General features: G+C 38.2%; 1 protein-coding gene across 1 annotated transcript in view; it reads left to right on the top strand.

The window, feature by feature from the left end:
- LOC139735163 (rabphilin-3A-like) overlaps positions 1-19,337 on the top strand; it is a 78,662-nt gene that overhangs the window by 4,504 nt on the left and 54,821 nt on the right. The window contains exons 2-3 of the mRNA XM_071645924.1: positions 12,100-12,390; positions 13,709-13,852. Of these exons, the coding sequence (XP_071502025.1) occupies positions 12,311-12,390; positions 13,709-13,852 (224 nt within the window). The 5' untranslated portion in view covers positions 12,100-12,310. The remainder of the gene's footprint in view (positions 1-12,099; positions 12,391-13,708; positions 13,853-19,337) is intronic.

The raw sequence follows: 19,337 nt of genomic DNA, 5'->3' as shown, positions 1-19,337 counted from the left end.
GACATCTTGTGTAGATGTGGATATATTTCTGGAACAGAGATTCATACTCCAAGACTCAAGAACATCCTACACTTGTTTACGAATTATCTGCACTCTTTCAAGGTCAAACACATCATAGAGATTCTATTCACGTATTAAGACCTTGCTACTGTCACGGATATCCTACATGGGCTGTTTAATATTTATAACGGCATTTATGTTTAATTACCTGAATTAAGCATATTGTGCTCTTTATCTTATTTGCTCCTCACCTTTAAATGTACTTCCCATACTGCATTCTGTCAGCCAGTTGCAGTTGTTGTTAGAGCTTTTACATCCCCGTCCCAAATCTTGCAGCCCTTGATACTGTACACACTGTGTAATCGTCCAGAGAATCTCCAATGAGCTTTTGATTCCTTCATTATGCATTCCATGTTTGGTCCTTTGGGATTTTAATTGCTCTCAGCATTCTCAGACTCTGCACGTTCTGTCATTGGATTTACTGGATACAGTGGACTTTGTACACCTCATAGATTGTCATTCAAACAAGAAAACTGAGCAGTACAACTGGATTGGTACTTTAATGTACTGTCATGGCTACAACCATATAGTCATGAGTCTGAGGGTGCGTTTATAAGATTTTTCTTTTGGCCAGAAACAGTGTTTTGAAACACTGTTTCTTGCCAAACAGTGATTCTAGCTCGAAAAAAATCTTATAAACGCTAGCCGTGATTTGAAACAGTGTTTTGAAACACTGATTCAAATCGCACAAAATAGTGCGTTTCAAAACAGTGTTTCTGTAGAATCAGTGTTTCAAAAATCTAATAAACGCAACGGCGATCGCAAACACTGTTTATAATGACGTCACAATGCCTTGCGCGCACCCTGTTTGACCTTTTGCCGAGGAAAAACTGCGCAGAGTGAGTTGCGCAATGGCACAGTCTGAGCGAGAGCCCCAACATGCTCGGAGAAAAAATCTTATAAACGCTCTCCTGACGAAAGTGTGATTTGAAACAGTGTTTCAAATCAGTGTTTCAAAACAGTGATTCTAGGCCCGCAAAATCTTATAAACGCACCCTTAGAGAAAAGAATTTCAGAGAATCATATTGAGAATAAGAAAGGAGTGATGACTGTGCATAAAAGCCTGTTTTCATAGCTATGTGCATTTTATTTGGACACCTTTTTATGTCACTTCATGCACAATAAGCAGTCATATTGAGCCTTACGCTTGTGGTGTATACATACAAACTAAGAACCGTTCTTCACAAAAGTCATGAAGTCATGATTGTCGTCACCAATTCTTTTTTAAAAACTGGCAGCATTATTTTCAAGAGAATTATTTTGATTGTGCTGCTGTATAATTGTATGATTTCTAATACTGCTGTGTAAAATGGTGTCATTTTGAGAAAAAGTAGACATTCACTCACTTTTAAGAAGGGAAAATTACTGCAGAAGGGTAAAAGTCTTGGTAAGTATATTTTCTTAGGAAAACAAGCAGAAGAAGATAACACCTGATACTGGAGCCTTGAGAAAGAGAAAGGAAAGGCAATATGTTCTCCTAATTTATCCCTATGCATTTTTTTTTTTTGCTTTGTTGTGTTTTGTATTTCAGAAAGTAAGTTTATTTGTCAATAGCTTTTAGAGCCGAGCTTATGACCTTGAAGATATCACTATATACAAAATGACTCTCTCACTTGCTGTTGTGATTTTTGTGGAGAAATGTAATCACTTCGGAATGAGAGAAATACACTGAATAAGTGTCAAGTCTGACTACATTTAGAAATGAATTCAAAACAGACAAAAAAGATAGATGTGAAAGATGAAATTGTGCACCCTGAAATATTTTCAGAAGCATTATCCTGATTATTCTGATGAAAAAAAACTGCTTCTAAGGCCTTCCCTTCATAGTAATTATATAAATTTACAAAATGTCAAACATATTGTACAAGATCTAGAAAAAGAAAAAAATCAGAAATAAAGAGAAGAAGAGTCATAGATTTATAGACATGAATACAAACAGTGAGAGAGAGGGATGGAAAAACAACAAAGGTAAAACATGAGCACAAAACATTCTAGAAATCATAGTGAGAGAATGAAAGAAGTTAGAAAGGGGGAGGAGAGGCCTGAGAGGTAATAGATGAATAGACAATTAATGTCAAAATAGATGTGATGTATAAGATATTACATAAGAGAGAGGGAGAGAAAGAGAGAAGTGAGTGCATAGAGGGATAGATAGATAGATGGACAAATGGACATTGGTATACATAGAGATAGAGATAAAAATAGACAGACAGACAGATAGATATGTAGATAGATAGAGAGGGAGGGAAAGAGAGCAATAGACCTTGTGTCTTTTTTTTTTTTTGCATAATAAATACACTTTCTCTTTGCCTACTGTACCTTTCACACACACTATGTCAATTTTTTTTCTTCTTCCCTCATGAGAGCGGCTACATGCTCACTCATGCTGCAGCCAGAAGCAATTAAACCTGCGCATATGATTACCCTATCCTCGTCAGCTCGTGTGTGCGCCGCTCTCGCTCTCTCCCTTTCTCCCTTTCTCATCATCTGCTGCTCGCTCTCCCCGCGCCGCGCTTACATGTACATGACCAGCTCGATCTGCGGAGCATGCCCAGATACACCCTTTAGCTGGCTGTAGGCCGCTGTGGATGCACGCTTGTTTTAGCTCTGTCACCTCGGCATTGAACATCGAGTTCGCCTCCGTTCTCATTTCAAGGCAGTGCGGCTACTGTCTGATCTACATTTTTCGTAGGGTATCACCGTTCTCCTTTTCTGGTGTGTGTGACTGTTTTTGACAAGAGGGTCTGGAGGATAGCACTTTCTCCCTTGGCACTAGCAACTGATGTAAGAGACTGACCATCAGCAGCCGATAGATTTCGTTGCTTGGGTGAAATTGAATCTGTTTGGTAAGTCCAATATGTACAGTAGATGTAAGCATGTGTGCTCACATGATAATGTGCCGGTACTTCATCATTTCTCATACTTCACCAATAATTCTTATCACTTTTTTGGAGTGTAAGGTTGGGTATGATGGCACACACCTTACATTATATGAGAGTTAACAGACAAAACTTGATATTTCTTTGTAATACTCAGTGAAAGCTTGCTCAGAGTCTCATACTCTGCAGTCTAAATTACCTGGAGCTGTGATAGAGCTACCCTGTACCAAAAACTTGACAGTGAAAGGGAGTCACTGAGGTTTCCTTTATTTTCAATCTGGTGTCACACTAAAACTTTTTAAAGAAAATTCTGTAGGTAAGTTCTGTGCAAACATGCGCAAAATATGATAAATCAATAGCTTACAGGCATTTCCTCCCCAAATTAGACAATTTCCTTTTCCCCAAATGAGGTTCAATGTAGATATTGCAGTTTCAGCGTGTGATTTGCATAATAGTTTTTCTTTAAAGGCAGTCTCAATTTCTGACTGCCAAAAATAGAGCCACTTTCCAGTTTATGCATCCTTTTATAACCAGAATGTATTTATACTTTTAAGGTCGTGATAAACATGGAATAGTTTACCTTCTGAAATGAATTCATTGTGTCAGCTGTCCCCAATAGTTTTGAATATTGGTATAGCAAAAAAAAAAAATATGTGTTCATATCTTTAGAAGAAATCAGGCTATTCATAGGGTGCTTTGTTCATAATTTATGTATGTTCGTGATATTCCTGTGTCACAGTTTGCTGTTTCGTGCTTGATAATTTGTGTATGAATCTGGGTATAAACTTGATACAAGGAATTCAATCCCTTTTTGTATTCCCATGCACTCACAAAAGTGGTAGTAGTATCCTATATTCTGTTAATTTGTATATAATCACATTGTATCTTCCATTCTGATTATGAGTAATGAATAGGGCCTACTGCAGAGTAGGAATTCATTTGAAAATGCCAATCTGGTTGGCTGATGTATGACTTTAAGTCTGCAGTAATGCCAAAGAAAGCAAAAATAATTGCATATTTGTGAGGGTGTAGCTTGACTGTTTTCACAGGGATTAATTTTTTTTTCTCGGCTGAAAATATTTTTGATCAAGAGAGAAACCATACTATTTTCAGTAATTTCATGCAGTGCTTCATCACAAAGTGGAATTCCACACCTTCTTCAAATTGCCTTTAATGAGTACAGTAAAATAAGAATGGAATGACCAGAATGGGAGCATGTAGTTTCCTGAAAATTGTTATTGAACTGGGCATAAGGGAGTTATGGATAGTGAAGTTTCACAGTAATACTGGTAGTTAAAACCACAAGTATGTATGCAAATGAGCAGTGATGATGTCAGCAACTCACAATTTTCCCTTTTGGTAAGGCATTAAGAATATCATTAAAAAAATCATGTTTTTCATTGAAAAGCTTGCAGTTCTACAACCCTTTTATGTCTTAGTAAATCTTTAGAACTGACTACAATTTTTGAAACAAAAAATATACGATAAAATACACTGTGGTACATGTAAAAATCCAGCCATGCATACCAGATTACACAGATTATATGGTGTAATCAGATAGTCATTATGTAAAAGCAGTGAAGTACATTGTTTTGGTTGATGATGTGTGCCCACTTGTTGGTATGTGTGGTGTCTGAGAAATTTTAAAGGAAAAATGAAAAACCAACCTGAAAGTTTATGTACTTTATGAGTGTATTGCATCAGTGCATTTTAGGAAATGCAGGATGTTGTTAGTGTTTGTGTGTGTGTGTGTGTGTTTGTGGTGGTGTGTCCAAGGGTCAATGGTTTACCCCACCCCCATGATAACTGTAAAAGTGGTTATTTTCATACAGGTAATTTTTTTGCACTCTGCTGGGTAAATTGAATTTCACGTGTTTTTAATTCGGCAGAATCAAGACATGTATTAAAGTGGAACGTAGGATGTGCGAAAACATTTGTTTTCATTTTCATGTTGATTTCATGTTGATTTCTGGCTGCGTGAAGTGCATGAAAATTTCCACTCCACTAAAATTTCCACTTTTAGAGTATGTGTTGTCATGCCTGCAGAGTGTACTTTGGCTTGAAATGTGTGAAGTGAAAATGACTGTCAGTTGACTGCTGTGATTATGTGCAGATGTGTTCAAAGGAATTAGTCACATTATGCAGGTGCTTTATAAGAGTGTGGAGGTAATGATTTGCATCTTCATCATATTATAAAGCCATTGTATTGTTCATTGAAAAGCTGAAAAGCCTTAACTCCACGGACTTCAAAAAGTGTCTAAGCCTGTGTACTGATGATTAAAAGAAATAATACAGAATGGGGAATATTATGATGCATATTAAATAGTCACAGCCCTATAATATCGTTGGTGTGTAACAGAAATCGCCAGTGGTTTGCTGTAGGAAGGCAATTGCTAAATCTTGTTGTACACTGTGTGCATGCGTGTGGAACCAGTCCTTTGCCGAGATGAGGAGGATTGGGACGATATCGCTTTACACTTTGACGAGATTTCATGCCACTCTATGGGCAAGGTGAAATCAGGAAAGTGTATAACACAGCTGGTTGAAAGCTCGGGACTCACATATACCAGCATGCTGCGGTTTTTAGCTCCTGTTACCTCGCTTTTCGATGAGATTAACATCGAGAGTGCTGCGATTCTGCATTGGTCATTAGACCATGCAGAGTCACCCTTCCATGAATTTCTGCCCCTTTGCGCCATCTCTAGGCTTAATGAAACAAAGGCAAAAAATGTAATCTGATGAAGATGACTTTCAATTGTGGTTGAATGTCAAGATTTATTCTGTGTCAGCTCAGTGAGGAAGCTTGTCTTTTCTTATAGGTAGCACAAATACTACTTGATTGAGTCACTTTTTTTCCCCAACACCTATGTTTTTGCTGTGTGAAAATTCTCTATAACTTTATCAATATCTCATCAGAATTAGATCAGGATAATATCAATTATGCCACCCCTGTGTATTTCTATGCATGACTTTATGCAAGAGATGCACGTATTGCTTTAATACTTTAAATCTTTTTTTTTTCCATTTCTGTGTGTGTGTTGAGAAGAATTAATAATATCCAATTCCACATCCTGTATTCTTGTGAATAGTTTCTGCGAGGCTTTCTATGGCATGACATACAAAGGCACATTTGTATTCTCTATCTAGATGTTTATTGAAGAGCGCCTCTCAATGTTTTGTATTCTCATACTTTTATTGAACTGAAATAACTGCTGCACTCTTGCAAAATGTTTTTGATGGGTAAGGAAGGCCAATAATTGTTACAGAAAGCCATTAGTAGCCATGACAACCTCCTAGATATAGACTCAAATTTCTGTCGTTATGGTAACATGACTTTCTATGTCCAATCCGATATGATTTCCATGAAGAGCTTTTGCAGGTACCGAGTGTTGCATCATACACCCATGTTTTCCATTTGTCAAGAAAAGAGATACCTTTCAAAATATTCATTTTATTGAAGTTTAATACACACATTTCATGTAACAGAAAAATAACAAGCTTTTTCTGTGTTCTGCTAATTATGTCATTTATATGTATTGTTCTATTTCATATGTTTATTTGTTTGTTTGTTTATTTTTATCGACTTAGTAAATCATAATGATAAAATATTTGCACTTCGGGACATTACAGCAATGCATGGTTCCATGAACATGTATTTATTGCATAGCATGTAAAGACAAGAAAATTGTTCATGACACAATGTACATTGTATGCAGCTTTTATTGATCGAAGCCTGCCTCCCAATTATGTGATTGAGATTACATAAAGTGGCAAGGTTTGTATTATCGATTGGGGCAAATTAGCGATGGGTGTTAGGTCACGTGGGGCAGGCCTTCTGGTATGAATGAAGCGAAGGAGTCAAACATGGCGTTCCACCAGGCCTCGTGAATATTCAATGAGTTTCTCTCGGCTGCAATTACAATACCAGTGGCATAAAACCTGTGGTGCCCTAAGTGTCCAAAACCTTCCTTCTTCTCTTTCTTGCTGTTGTTGTTGTTGTTGTTGTTCTTCTTCTTCTTCTTCTTCTTCTTCTTCTTCTTCTTCTTCTTCTCTCCTCCTCCTCCTCCTCCTCCTCCTCCTCCTCCTCCTTCTTTTTCTTTTGCTTCTTTTTCTTCATCTTCATCTTCTTCTTCTGTTTGTTCTACTTCATCATAATATCATCATATTATCATCATCATGTGTCATCCAATAGACTTGTCATTTACATTGTAATTAATAGGAGTCACACAAATGTGGCAATTTATATGCAGGTGGCTTGCTTAAAATCTCCTTGCAAGTCTATAATTTTTTGAGTGGGCTCCGCATGCAGTGTATAGGGTGCTGTGATTGTAGTGTACATCAATTGTCATGTGGGTAATGCATATGGCAAGGATAATTTGCATAGATGTTGTGCATCAGAGTTTGTCTTTATACAGCAATTGCAGGAAGTACAGTTTTGTAAACTCTTTCAGTCTCAGTGACAACATAATTACATACACTTGTAAAGTCACAAGGATTCAAGCCTGGTGATTCTAAAAGGGTTAATTACTTGAAACACCTGTCTAGGCTAGAGTAGGGTCTTCTCTCAATTTGTGGGTAAGATTAAATTGGCTGCTGCTGTGCTCCATTTACTAAATATTGCACATTGGGTCATTCTTAATTGATTATGCAATTATGCACCTGTCTGCAAAAATTAACTTAATGTCTTCTCAAATACATACAGTCTTTTATTATCAATTTGTGGAGTGGAAGCTGGCAGAATCATAATTCATATATATGGTACCTTAGATGTTGAAATTGCTGTGTATTCTTCACCAAAGGAGATCTTTAGGCCTATGCACCAAGTTAATCTGTATCCTTTGTGAAAGAGTAGTTCCCTGTGGAATTTATACAGGGCATACTCATATTCCATAAGCCATGGTTTAGGTGAGTAGGCTTTGGCTAAAATCAATTAAATTTGAATGACTTTCAATGAAAAGACCCATCTGTCACATTACACACACACACACACACACTCACACACACTTGCAAACACCGTGTGTACTTGACCATGACATGTCCACTGCATGCGATGATTGGCCAAGGGCAATTAGAGCCAGTGTTGCTTTTCACATTGTTCTGCATGGCCCGAAGTGTACATTGTGTCTGTACTGATAAACAACTCGTGTAGATACCGTACCATCTGTTTATCTAATGTGCAATCAGTAAACAGGCTATCTTGAAAAGGATAGCTAGGAAAAGAAGAGGAAAATAATGGCACGCAGAGGTTTCTCCCTGCTACATAGTTATATGGGTAATCTCTAAAAAAAAATGTAGGGAGAGAGTTGAAGGTATCTAATTTTAATCCCAACAATGATGTGCTCTTAATGTTGATGCACAGCTTTTCTTATCACTCTCTCTGTGCAGGACATGGTACAATAATGTAGTAAACATGATTACATACCAATAAATTCAGACTTTCAAGCCCATGTAATCTGTACTTTTTTTCCTCAAAACTGGTCAGCACAATTTCTTAGCCTTCTCAAATCATTCAACAAAAAATGAAGCTGATTTCAATTACTGTTTGTTTGTTTCGTAAAGAAAAGATGTCATTCGTCCAAGTATATATACTCCACTTTTTCTGTGTATGTGATGTAATATTCTGATTCAAATTCGTGTAAGGCCTATAGATATATCAGGCTTCATGTATAAATCATGTTATGTTAGCAGAGTAAGAATTTATCCAACATCACATTTTTCCTATATGAATACAATGTACATTTTTTTTCTTCTCCAAAACTACAGAACTCTTTTGCTTTAGTATGAAAGCAGTCACAGTACATTTCTGCTACTCCATATATCAAGTATGCACCTCTTTGTCTTAGAATTACATGCTGCATATCAAATTTGCAAGGGGGAAAAATCAGTCCGTGGATATGTGTCAATCTTCTGGATAGGATGAAAACCATTATCTCCTTTGCCATAACACTCAAGAGAAAATACTGTAAAAATGTTAAAGCAGGCATTAAGATGGACAAATTAAAGCCCCCAGTGTATATGGGTGAACACCGGAAATCAGCGCTGTTGGTAATGGATTGGGCCTGAGTGCGGTGTCCGTAAATTGAGATAATGGAAAATTAGATCTGTCGGTGGCAGATGATACGCGTGGAGCCATTGCCAGATGAGATCCCATAAATCAACCCCCGATACTTAGTAGCGGCAGTCTGGATCACATATTACAGCTGAAGCATTCCCAGAACATGGAATGCATGTTATGCAGATAAAGTTGTAGCCAGACCACAGGTAGCTGTGACGTCTGCAAGTTCTGCACATCTCGTTTCATCAACTTTAATTGGACAAAGCCTGTCTATCCGTAAGCAGACAAGATTTCTTGTAGATGGATAGAATTTACCGGCTAACTTCTGTAACCGATGTATCAAAACAAAAAAAAAAACAAAAAAAACTTGCAGTCTGCTTACTGCTGATGCTTGTGAATGGCTGATATTTCATATGTGGAGTTCACGTTTTTTGTAATGGTAGTCATGGAGATAGAGGCTCAGAAGACTTCCTAAAAACTGCAATTATTTCTACATGTTCTTACTACAACAACAACAACAACAAATTTTCCGTGATTTAAGAAATTTCACTACACATTCAAGTGCATGAAATATGCAAGTATCTCCGTGATAATTCTTTGGAACCCATCTTGATTTTGATTTAAGATGTGAATGTTGGCTATCCAATATATTCGCGGTAACGCATCACAGGCCTGCCCTCCTGATTGTACCGTTGAATCTGTTCTTGGTAGGAGGCGACTGAAAGTGACAAGAGACCACATTATTCATGTCCCTCAATCTCTCTTTTTTTTTCCTATTTGCCAGAGGCATACTACAGTAATGTTTGATACATGTACGCATTTGATCTACTCTCCATGGCGGGTATATAGTCGGGCACAGGGAATGCAATCAAACTTTATCGACAAGCCTCCTGCTCTGCAGTGCACAGTGGGACAAAATAGGTACATAGTGTTCACATTCTGTAGAATTCATTTCATGCTGATGGCGGCATACATTACGTAAAATCATAACAGTACTGACAAAAGCAACAACAACAGTAATATCCCATTAAGATACAATAGACTACAAATACACTATCATGATCCAATGTAATGCATATATTTACACCATTTTTTTTCCAATGAGATAGCTTGCCTGAGACTTTCCTTAAAGATACGAGTAGTAGACCTAACATCAGTATTATGGCTTGCGCAAAAGGAAATATTAAATCAGAATTAAAAAATGAAGGTGAAAATAAGACAATTTGTTCCAGAAGGCATATTTGCAAAACACTGTTTCAGTCAGTCAGCCAGGCAACATATGGATCTTATAGAATATGTTATCAAAATCTTTGGTGATTTGTTTTGTATTTCATACACATCCTTGTATGATAAACAGGAATTATAACATTTCTATTTTTCTGTGTTTGCAGTACCAGTATTTCTTAAATCAGATAACAATAAGCAGTGCATAAATTATGTTGCATTATTGGCTATACAGAGAAATGAGGATTCCACAAAGTGAGAATCTTATGAAACATTGATTTTGTTCCCATGAAATATTGAGAATTGAGTTGTATATCAGCTGTTCATGTTTACCTATGCACGCATATTACAGCAGATGTTATCATATGTATCATGATATATTAATTCATTAAAGCTGGTTACACTCTTTGTAGTATCATGTTAGCTAGTGCTATTGAACAGAACAGATGGTCATTGTACTAGAGAGGAATTTATGATTCGTGATTATCATTTTTCTAGCCAGGGGGTATCACATGACTTTTGATTTGTTCACATGACAATTTGTTCCAAAGTGCAGTGACCCCCTGCTTGAGGAGGGGAAAACTGCCACATGTTCATTTTCCACAGAGTTTGCTGCTTGTATTCGGAAAGTCGAAGAAGATAGCAAATATTGACAGTCCTGCCCCTGGCAAATTACCTGTGTGTATATAATATGTCTGTGTGTGTATGTGTGTGTGTGTGCGCAACTGTGCTCACCTGATGTACAGAGAGCATGCTGGTTTCCTACCAACCAAGGCATGTATCCTTTTTATCTGTCTGCTGGCAAACATATAATTTACAAGTGGAGTGTGTTTAGTCGCAGTACAGTGTGTTTAAGCAAAACTACATTTGTAATGATTGAGATAAAATACCCTTCTCATATTTGTGCTGAGGTGTGCAATGATTGGTCACATTTTAGTGAAATCTAGATGCAGACACCTAATCACACCCTATACTATGTGATTCATGTTGCATAAACACATACCAACCCTTGTGTTCTGTTCTCTTTTTAATACCCAGTGTGCACGCACACTTACAGCTGCTTACACACATTCATACCATTCCAAAGCACATTGGCTCATACACACATCGTAACCATAGTGACATCAGATAGTGGACTGGTAGTTTTCATATTTTTTTCTTGGAAGCAAAATTATCTTCTTCTGTTTTGAAGAAATTCTCACAGGTTGAATCTGCTATTTCAGGTTATTCCTCATGATTTATTCTCACAGACTTTTACTTCAGTAGAGTCAAAAAACTAAGATATGTTATCAGTGGAGGAATTAATTTTCCCCATGATAAGTAAGGCTTTCAAAAGACTAGAAATAGATAAACTAGCAAATTCAAAGATACAACAATGATAGAAAGACCCCACCACCAGCTTTAAAGTTGATGCCTTTGAGCATCTTTTTTTTTGAGGGACTGTATACATATATTTGCTTCAGACAGCAAGGCTCTAATGGGTTATTTGATGGCACAAGATGCATTTTTTCAATGTAAAATACAGCATCCAGTGGCCCTGTCTTGGCTCTTTGCATCTAAAGTGCAGAAACCCATGAACAGCCATGCTTCGCTTATTCCCAGGGGGCTGTATGAACCCAGTTTTGCTTGCTGAGGGATGACTAGTGACATATATTCTCACATCCTGTTATGATGTAGATATTGTTTTACCTCACTACTCTTCAGGTTTGACATGATTTCATAATTTCTCCTGAGATTTATTAGCAAAGGAGCAGGCTTCTTGAGGAGGTTTTCATCAGTAAGTTTCCGATGAATTTTTTTTCATGAGCTACTTTTTGTTGTTGTTCTCATTAGTATCTGATGAATTGCGTGTATGACATTGTTTTCCTTGCATTTCTGCAGATGTTTGAAGGAGTGCCCTTTCTGAGGACTGAGTGGGGCCCCAACAAAGGAACACCCCTCACTGTATCACCTTGACTCCAGGGCCCGGGTACCCCACCCTCACTGGCCCTTGGTCCTTTGCTGCCGTTGGTCCTTGCACTATTGGAGCAAGCTAAAGGATTCCGTCCAGAGATCCCGGCCTTCTCAGCGTGACATAATTTAGTTCCTCTTCATGATGGGTGAGTTTGGAGGGGGCAATTCGGTGGACCGGTGGACCTGCCCCAACGACAGACAACTTGCGCTTAGGGCAAAGTGAGTACCCCATGGATGACTTTTTGTAAGCCATAGATATGTATTTCTGTAATATATATTGTGCTATTACCGTAAAAGTGGAAATTTTGATGATGTGGAAATTTTCACGCATTTCACATGACATGAAACTAGTGTGAAATTAAAAATCATGTGAATATTTTGGTCATTGTCTGTAATACTATTTCATATTTTGATTCTGTGGAATTAAACACACACAAAATTCATCCTACCCATTTGAGTGCAAAAAAAAAAAAATACTGATCAATAGCAACGAAAAAAAAAAATACTGATCAATAGCAACGAAAAAAAAAAATACTGATCAATAGCAACGAAAAAAAAAATTAAAAACTAAATTTTTACGTTTGTGTGTTTGCAGGCATTCATGTGGTGGTAAAATATGGAAATATGGATATGTGAATTGTACACACGCCAGTTAATCTGAATGATGTTTTCTTGGAAAACTTTTAAGATAAACATATCGACTACCATGAATCTTCTACTCTTTTTATTGGGGCGGGGGGCAGTTTGCTAGGGTGGGAGAAAGAGGAAGGTGATTGGATGACTGACTCCTTTGATCAAATACAGTAGATGCTGTATATTTTTTTTTCTTGGGGTGGGGGTCGTGAATTCAACAAACCCACCATAGTATCCCCTCTGGTTATATGAGTAGGCCTACTAAGTATGAGACGGACGTGCATACATGCAACATGGTCAGGCAGCAGTTACACACAGATGCTTGGTCTACTACAATATTGTATTTGCATGTGCATATGCCTATGTGATGAATGCATTCAATTAGTACAATGTTCGCATTCCCGATCAGGAAATGTCATGCCTCTGAAAAATTTTCGATCTACAGTACATCTCCTTATGATGATTTTTTTTTATATTGGTATGAATTATTTGTTGGATAGAATATTTTATTGGATGTACAGCATACTAAGTGTTTTATTATGCTTTGTATATGGGCCGTAATGCGAGAAAAGGGCCCTTAGTGCTGTCACACACAAACATTAGAGAACGACATAGATGTTTGACAAACAATACTTGCAAAAAAAGGTCAGCTAGGTAGCTGCACACTCATGCCTTGACGCATCGAAAAGTGGCAGGATTTGGAGAAAACATGGTTTTATAAATGTCATAATTGGGACATTTAGGAGTTGAATTTCAGAAAACGGTTCGCATATGCCAGAGTTCATTCTACAATGTGGCGATGAAAACTCATTTTCAGTATTTTATGCCATAGGGGCCCTATTCTTGCATCATGGCCCATATCTATTCGTCATTGAATATCACCTTCATTTAATTCATCTGTCAGACTTGGGACAGGCTGGTCGTTTCACACCAACTCTTCCAAGAAGTTCCAGAAGAGCGAGGGCCTGAACCGCGATGAGCAGGACACCATCCTCAAGGTCATCGAGAAAGCTGAGAAGCTGGAAGTCTCGGAACAAGAGAGGATAGGGTAGGTCACAATGCAGTCTTAAAATCTTACTAGTATATTATACAACACTGAAAAGGATTCTAGCTATATGATTGGTTGATTGCTCATCACTCAACTAAAGGTACCATTGCATGCTGTCGCTGTTGAGCCGTGAAATTTTGTTTGAGCAAAAGCTGATGTCACCTATTTACGTTGACTCCCATGTTTGATAAGCTCATTATAAACTCATAGGCCCGAATTCACGAAGGTGGTACAATTGAAACCATGGTTTCAATTGTACCACCTTCATGAATTCGGGCCATACTAGTAGTATTTGCACCATTGCACACATCTGACATCACAATGAACATACCTTTGCCACGTGCACTGAAAAAGTTATAAGTGCGTAGTCACTCATTTTACTGTCAACAACTGCAGCTGATCATTTTTTTTTGCATATAACTGATTTTTCTGTGCCACCCATTCGCCTTTCACAAAAAAAGGTGGTTGCCATTTCCGTACTAAATTCAAGAATCAGTGTGAGGTGTTGTGAAGGCAAATACTGTAACACTAGAATATTTGTGTCATGAAATTTTTGTGAATTTGAGCCAACGGCCCTTTTCGTGGCATGAAATTTTCATGAATTGCCATTGGCATTCAATGCATATCTGTAGACAAGAACATATGAAATTGCTGGAAATTTAAAGGGCTTTAGAAAGAGGGTTGCAAACTGTACAGGTTGCTGGTGCCTTTAAGAACAGAAGAGAAGTCTTTCTAAGAGATCTTGATTGAGCTGGTGTAGGAGAAAGGCACACTCTGTCGACCCCATTTCAGGAGGAGCATCCATCTGCATCTGGTGTCCGTTCCCATGGAAACGCTCATTTGCATGGGATGATGAGCAGCTTAACATCTAGGTGCAACCTCCTTCCATTATTCATCTCCACCATGGCACAGAAAGTTTGAGTTCAAATCAACTGGCGCACAAGACCCATTTTGCGGGGGTTTGCGAGCCTCATGCCAGCTGGGGTGCTCGATATGTGATATTTCATGGAACTTGGGATATCATAATCTTTCAAGGGAGAGAGGATGAAGGGACCTTTAGAAATTCAGGTTACTCTGACATTTAAGAGCAAGATAAAGGTAGTCTGAAGACCAGAAGTAATTATAGATGGATGGCCTGATGAGGAAAAGAGGTAATAGATAGATAGGGAGCTTGATAGATAGCTCAGATGAAAAAGGTGAATAGCTTGATGGACGGACAAAGATTAATTTAACTAGATATTTAGGGACATGCAAATTATAATGGAGTCGTAAAATTTACAGATGAGTGAAATACAGTTCTAATCCTGTTCAACAGAATTGAAACTTGTTTCTTGTCATTCCACAATCCATGCCTTCACATTGTGTCTACCGGCATGAACATTTTAAAACAAAAATAACATACAGAATTTTAATTCATTCAAAGGGTAGTTTAGTGGCAGTCACAAAGAATGCCACAACCTAGTTTTCACTCAAACGGTATAAATTTGAGAGCAAAAGCCTACGATGTTATTCATTTTATACAGAACACTGGCCTTCTTTTGGTTCTTACGTGATAGCATGGGCATGGTCCAGGTGAATCGAAAGGATTCTCTTTCCATACATAACTGAGTGTGCAGACTTCATTACCCCTCTTTCCCTATCTCCTTGTTTTGCCAAAGTGGTGTCCGCATCACAGTCGAGAGATTACAACCATCCATCAGCCGGTATCCTGTATTCCCTCCCCGTCCCTCCACATCTTCCGAAGAGATTGCAAAGCTGTGGACGATAGGAAGAATTTTCAAGGGGTGCAGGTTTATTCATGAAGTCAGCGTATGAGTTGATAAAGGCATTAGAGTGGTTGCAAGTGTGTGCTTTTGCTTTCAATCAGTGCCTTCTAAGATCATACTTTTTGAGCTCTCTCACTTCCCAGCCATGCACTGCTGTCAAGGTGCGTTCACACTGAGGACACTCATCTCAAATCTGCCTCCGGAGAGAAATTTTGTACATGCGAATCTCAAGGGTGTGTGTACATCATCACTTTATTGAAGTATATCAAATAGCCAAGGATAACATCGAAAGACGTGACAACACAAGAGAGATATCAATATTATTACAGCAGAGACTCCAACCCAAAGCACCTTCTGATCTTGAGATTCTCCTGCCTGAAACCCCTAGCAAACGGGAGACTCCAAGTTGATGTGTGCGAAGTGCCAAGTTCCTAGGGTTCTAGATGCTCTCTGGTGCTATCTAAGGCTTATTTTTTCAACATACAATAGCAATAAGTAAGAAATCCTTTCGAACGGGAGACACAGAGCCAGGGTGGGAGAAATTAAATCACAAGCGGGAGAACGGGAGATTTTGCAAAAATGGGTTTTCGGCGGGAGATCTCCCGTCGAAAACGGGAGAGTTGGAGTCTCTGTTACAGCACTGTATTGCCCAGGACAAGATATATAAATGAACATACAGTGCAAATGCAAATTAGACATAGAATCAATTATACTTGGTATGACTTCTGTTGAAACAGGAATATGTATGTTCTGTACACAGTGAATGAACTGGTTCGCTAACATATTAACTTATTCAAATCTCATGCAAAGTTTGATATCCAAGGTTGTTCCTGACAGGTGAAAAAGCTCTTTCTAGGCTTGCCTGACAGAGCAAAAACTAATTTATGCAAGCAAACGAACAGAATAATTTCATGTCGGGTAATCTGAGGAAAAATTATCCTCTAATATTCTGGTAATCGTCCTATTGATTATCTGTGTTCCCCCTCTCTCTCTCTCTCTCTCTTGAACGACTTTGTCGGAATATTTGATTGCCCAGTGCATAATGAAATGATGGCTCAATCTTGTGTGCAATAAGAGGAGACGGAAGAGATAGAGAGGAGTTTTCACCTCTCTGCTGGGCAGGTGCGGTAATAAGCAGCACACACCTGACAGCACAGAAGGGAAGAGGGAAAAAAATGGGGTGGGGCAATGCTAGTCTGGCTAACTAAACTTTTTTCCCTCTGTACTGTACTTGCACACTGTGAGGGGCCTTTGAGGCTGAATTGAATAAACCAGTTTGCTCACCAGACCTGATGCACACCCTTTTTGTAACTAAGAGGAATTTCTGTTGCCTGTCTGGCATAGCAACAACCAATACATGCAAACTGCACTGCAAGTATCGAAATACTCTGACTATGTATGGATGGATGGATGGATGGAAAAGCTGGTGATGAGGTCGATCCTTTTTGGGAAATATACCCATGAATTTGAATATGTTGGTGAACTGACTTACTTATCCAAAAGCTGTCTGATCACTCCAAGTTAATCTATTCCTCTGATCAAAAGCCAAGAAACCATGAATATATGCAGCAGCTTTCCAAATACAATGTACTGTAGGTTATTATGATGAATTTTTCAGAGATTGTACTCATCACATGAAACATATTCAAGTTAGAATAGGTAAAATAAGTAAACAGCCTTAGCTCAAGACTACAGTAGTACATTGTGTTTTCCATGGTGTGTGCAGGTATAGAAATACTTCGTGCAGAAGGGATTAGAGTGATGAACAGTCACGTTGGTTTGTGATGCAGTGTTACCAAGGAGGTACTAGGCAAGCTCGCCTAGTACCTCTTTGATGTTACCACATACATTGGAAGAGTAGTTATGGTGATATACCTGATAATAATGATGATGTTCATAAAATATCGACAATGATAACAGAATTACTTCTTAAAAGAAAATGATGGAGTGGTGGCCCCTCCTTTTAACATGAAATCTTTAATTCAAAAATACTATTTGTATGGTTTAGATGTGACTTGAAAATACTCTGCCAGAAGTGAATATGTACAGTATAACAACAACAACAAGAACATGTTTGCATCCCTTGATAACAGGATGTGATAGTGAAGCACGGAATGATCACTCAAAAACAATATCCGTGTTTCCATTTAGCGTATCCTAAAAAAGAAAATGTACTCATTTCGAGTTGACATGCCCCCTGGTGTCCATTTTACCATTCAACAGGATGAGGACTGGTCTATAAATACACTGTGTCGAGATAGGTATCTCAACCAGAGAATGTGTGTGTTGATTTTTTTTTTTTTAGAGCAACGTCTTACGATACATTGAGTTGCAATGACGTCAGTTCTTATGACGGTGTACTGACAGCTCCAATTCTTGTCCATAAGGCTGTTTATATTTGTCCTTACAATGACAAATAACACTTCCTAATGACCAGGGGCCTTATGGTAAAGGGCATTTTATTCATTTTTTTTTTTAGAGAATAGCCTATCAAGGTGAAGATTAGGATATTTTGGTAGCTAATTTTGAACTCAAGAGCCATATTGGCAATTTTGTGGGCCACTTCAGGGGGTCTGTAAAAGAGAAGTAGGGGCACTTACTGTTTGAAACAACACTTTGTTAATTATAGAGCATGTTGGCAATGATTGACATGATCATGATGTTAGATTTATGTGAAATTTCATAAGTTTGGCATCATTGCTACTGAAAATGCAATTAACAGTTAACATGTTGAAGACTAGCCTCAAGTATTCTTGGGCTGGGGTAGATGGGAAATGCAACTCAAAGGAAAATCAGTCCATCTTCAACAGGTTGAGAGAAATATAAAGAATTGTAATTTAAGTGCCTTTAGGGGTTGTGTTAACATTATTGTTGGATTTCCTTGTATTTTGTATTTTTGTATTTTTCTTCAATTATGATTTAGAGATTGGTCTTGTAAAGATAATTTTCTGCAGCTGGGCAAATGTTCTCCACATAAACTTCGTGCTGTAATTCTTGCAGTTAAAAGTGTCTTCCCTCAAGATATGACAGTGTTTATAATGTAGAATGCAGAATTTTTATTTCTCTCATTTAAATTCTTCTCCTGCAAGTATTCCAGGCTTTGTCCCAGAAAAAGTTTTCTGAGAAGATTTCTTTGATTTCAACTGCCCCTGCCGCTGTGCACAGCACAAGGTGTGGAGTACAGCCTACATCTTAGACCTTCTTTGAAGCAAAGTTTGAGATGTTGAGGCATGTTTAGTTTTCAGGAGTGGAGAGAGGAGCGGAATGCCCTCGATTTACAGAAATGCAATGGGTGTAAATTTGCACAAATCTCAGCCATATAGCAATTGCATGTATGGCTGTTGCATAATTCAAACATGCTAGCAGTGGCCCGAAAGCAAATGCCTCGATATCAGTGAATGTCCTAGGCTGAAGTGTTACCAATGCAGGGAAGATAACATGAATGTGATAAGAGAAACGGCAATCTCCAGCAGGATTCTCTTCTCTTGTTTTGCACCTATTATGGAGCATGCCGCGCCCATGTACATCTCGATTCTACTCGGGTTTCCCCTCTCTTCTTCCCATGTAGAAATGCATCTTGCCTGTAACTTTATCAAATGCATGCAGTCAGATAAGGGCTTTCATAAGAGTGCACATATTGCCATATGGCTTATTATCGTAGAGTATCTTCACGGTGGCATGTGGGTAAACGTGCTCTCAAAAGCCTCTGTACACTTGGA

The sequence above is a fragment of the Diadema antillarum genome, unplaced genomic scaffold (genome assembly GCF_040938485.1).
Source record: "Diadema antillarum isolate AM-2024a unplaced genomic scaffold, OU_Dant_1.0 seq00000565_RagTag, whole genome shotgun sequence".
In the NCBI taxonomy this organism is placed as follows: Eukaryota; Metazoa; Echinodermata; class Echinoidea; order Diadematoida; family Diadematidae; genus Diadema; species Diadema antillarum.
Note: the sequence above shows the minus strand (reverse complement) of the source record. Positions and strands in the feature narration are given on the sequence as shown.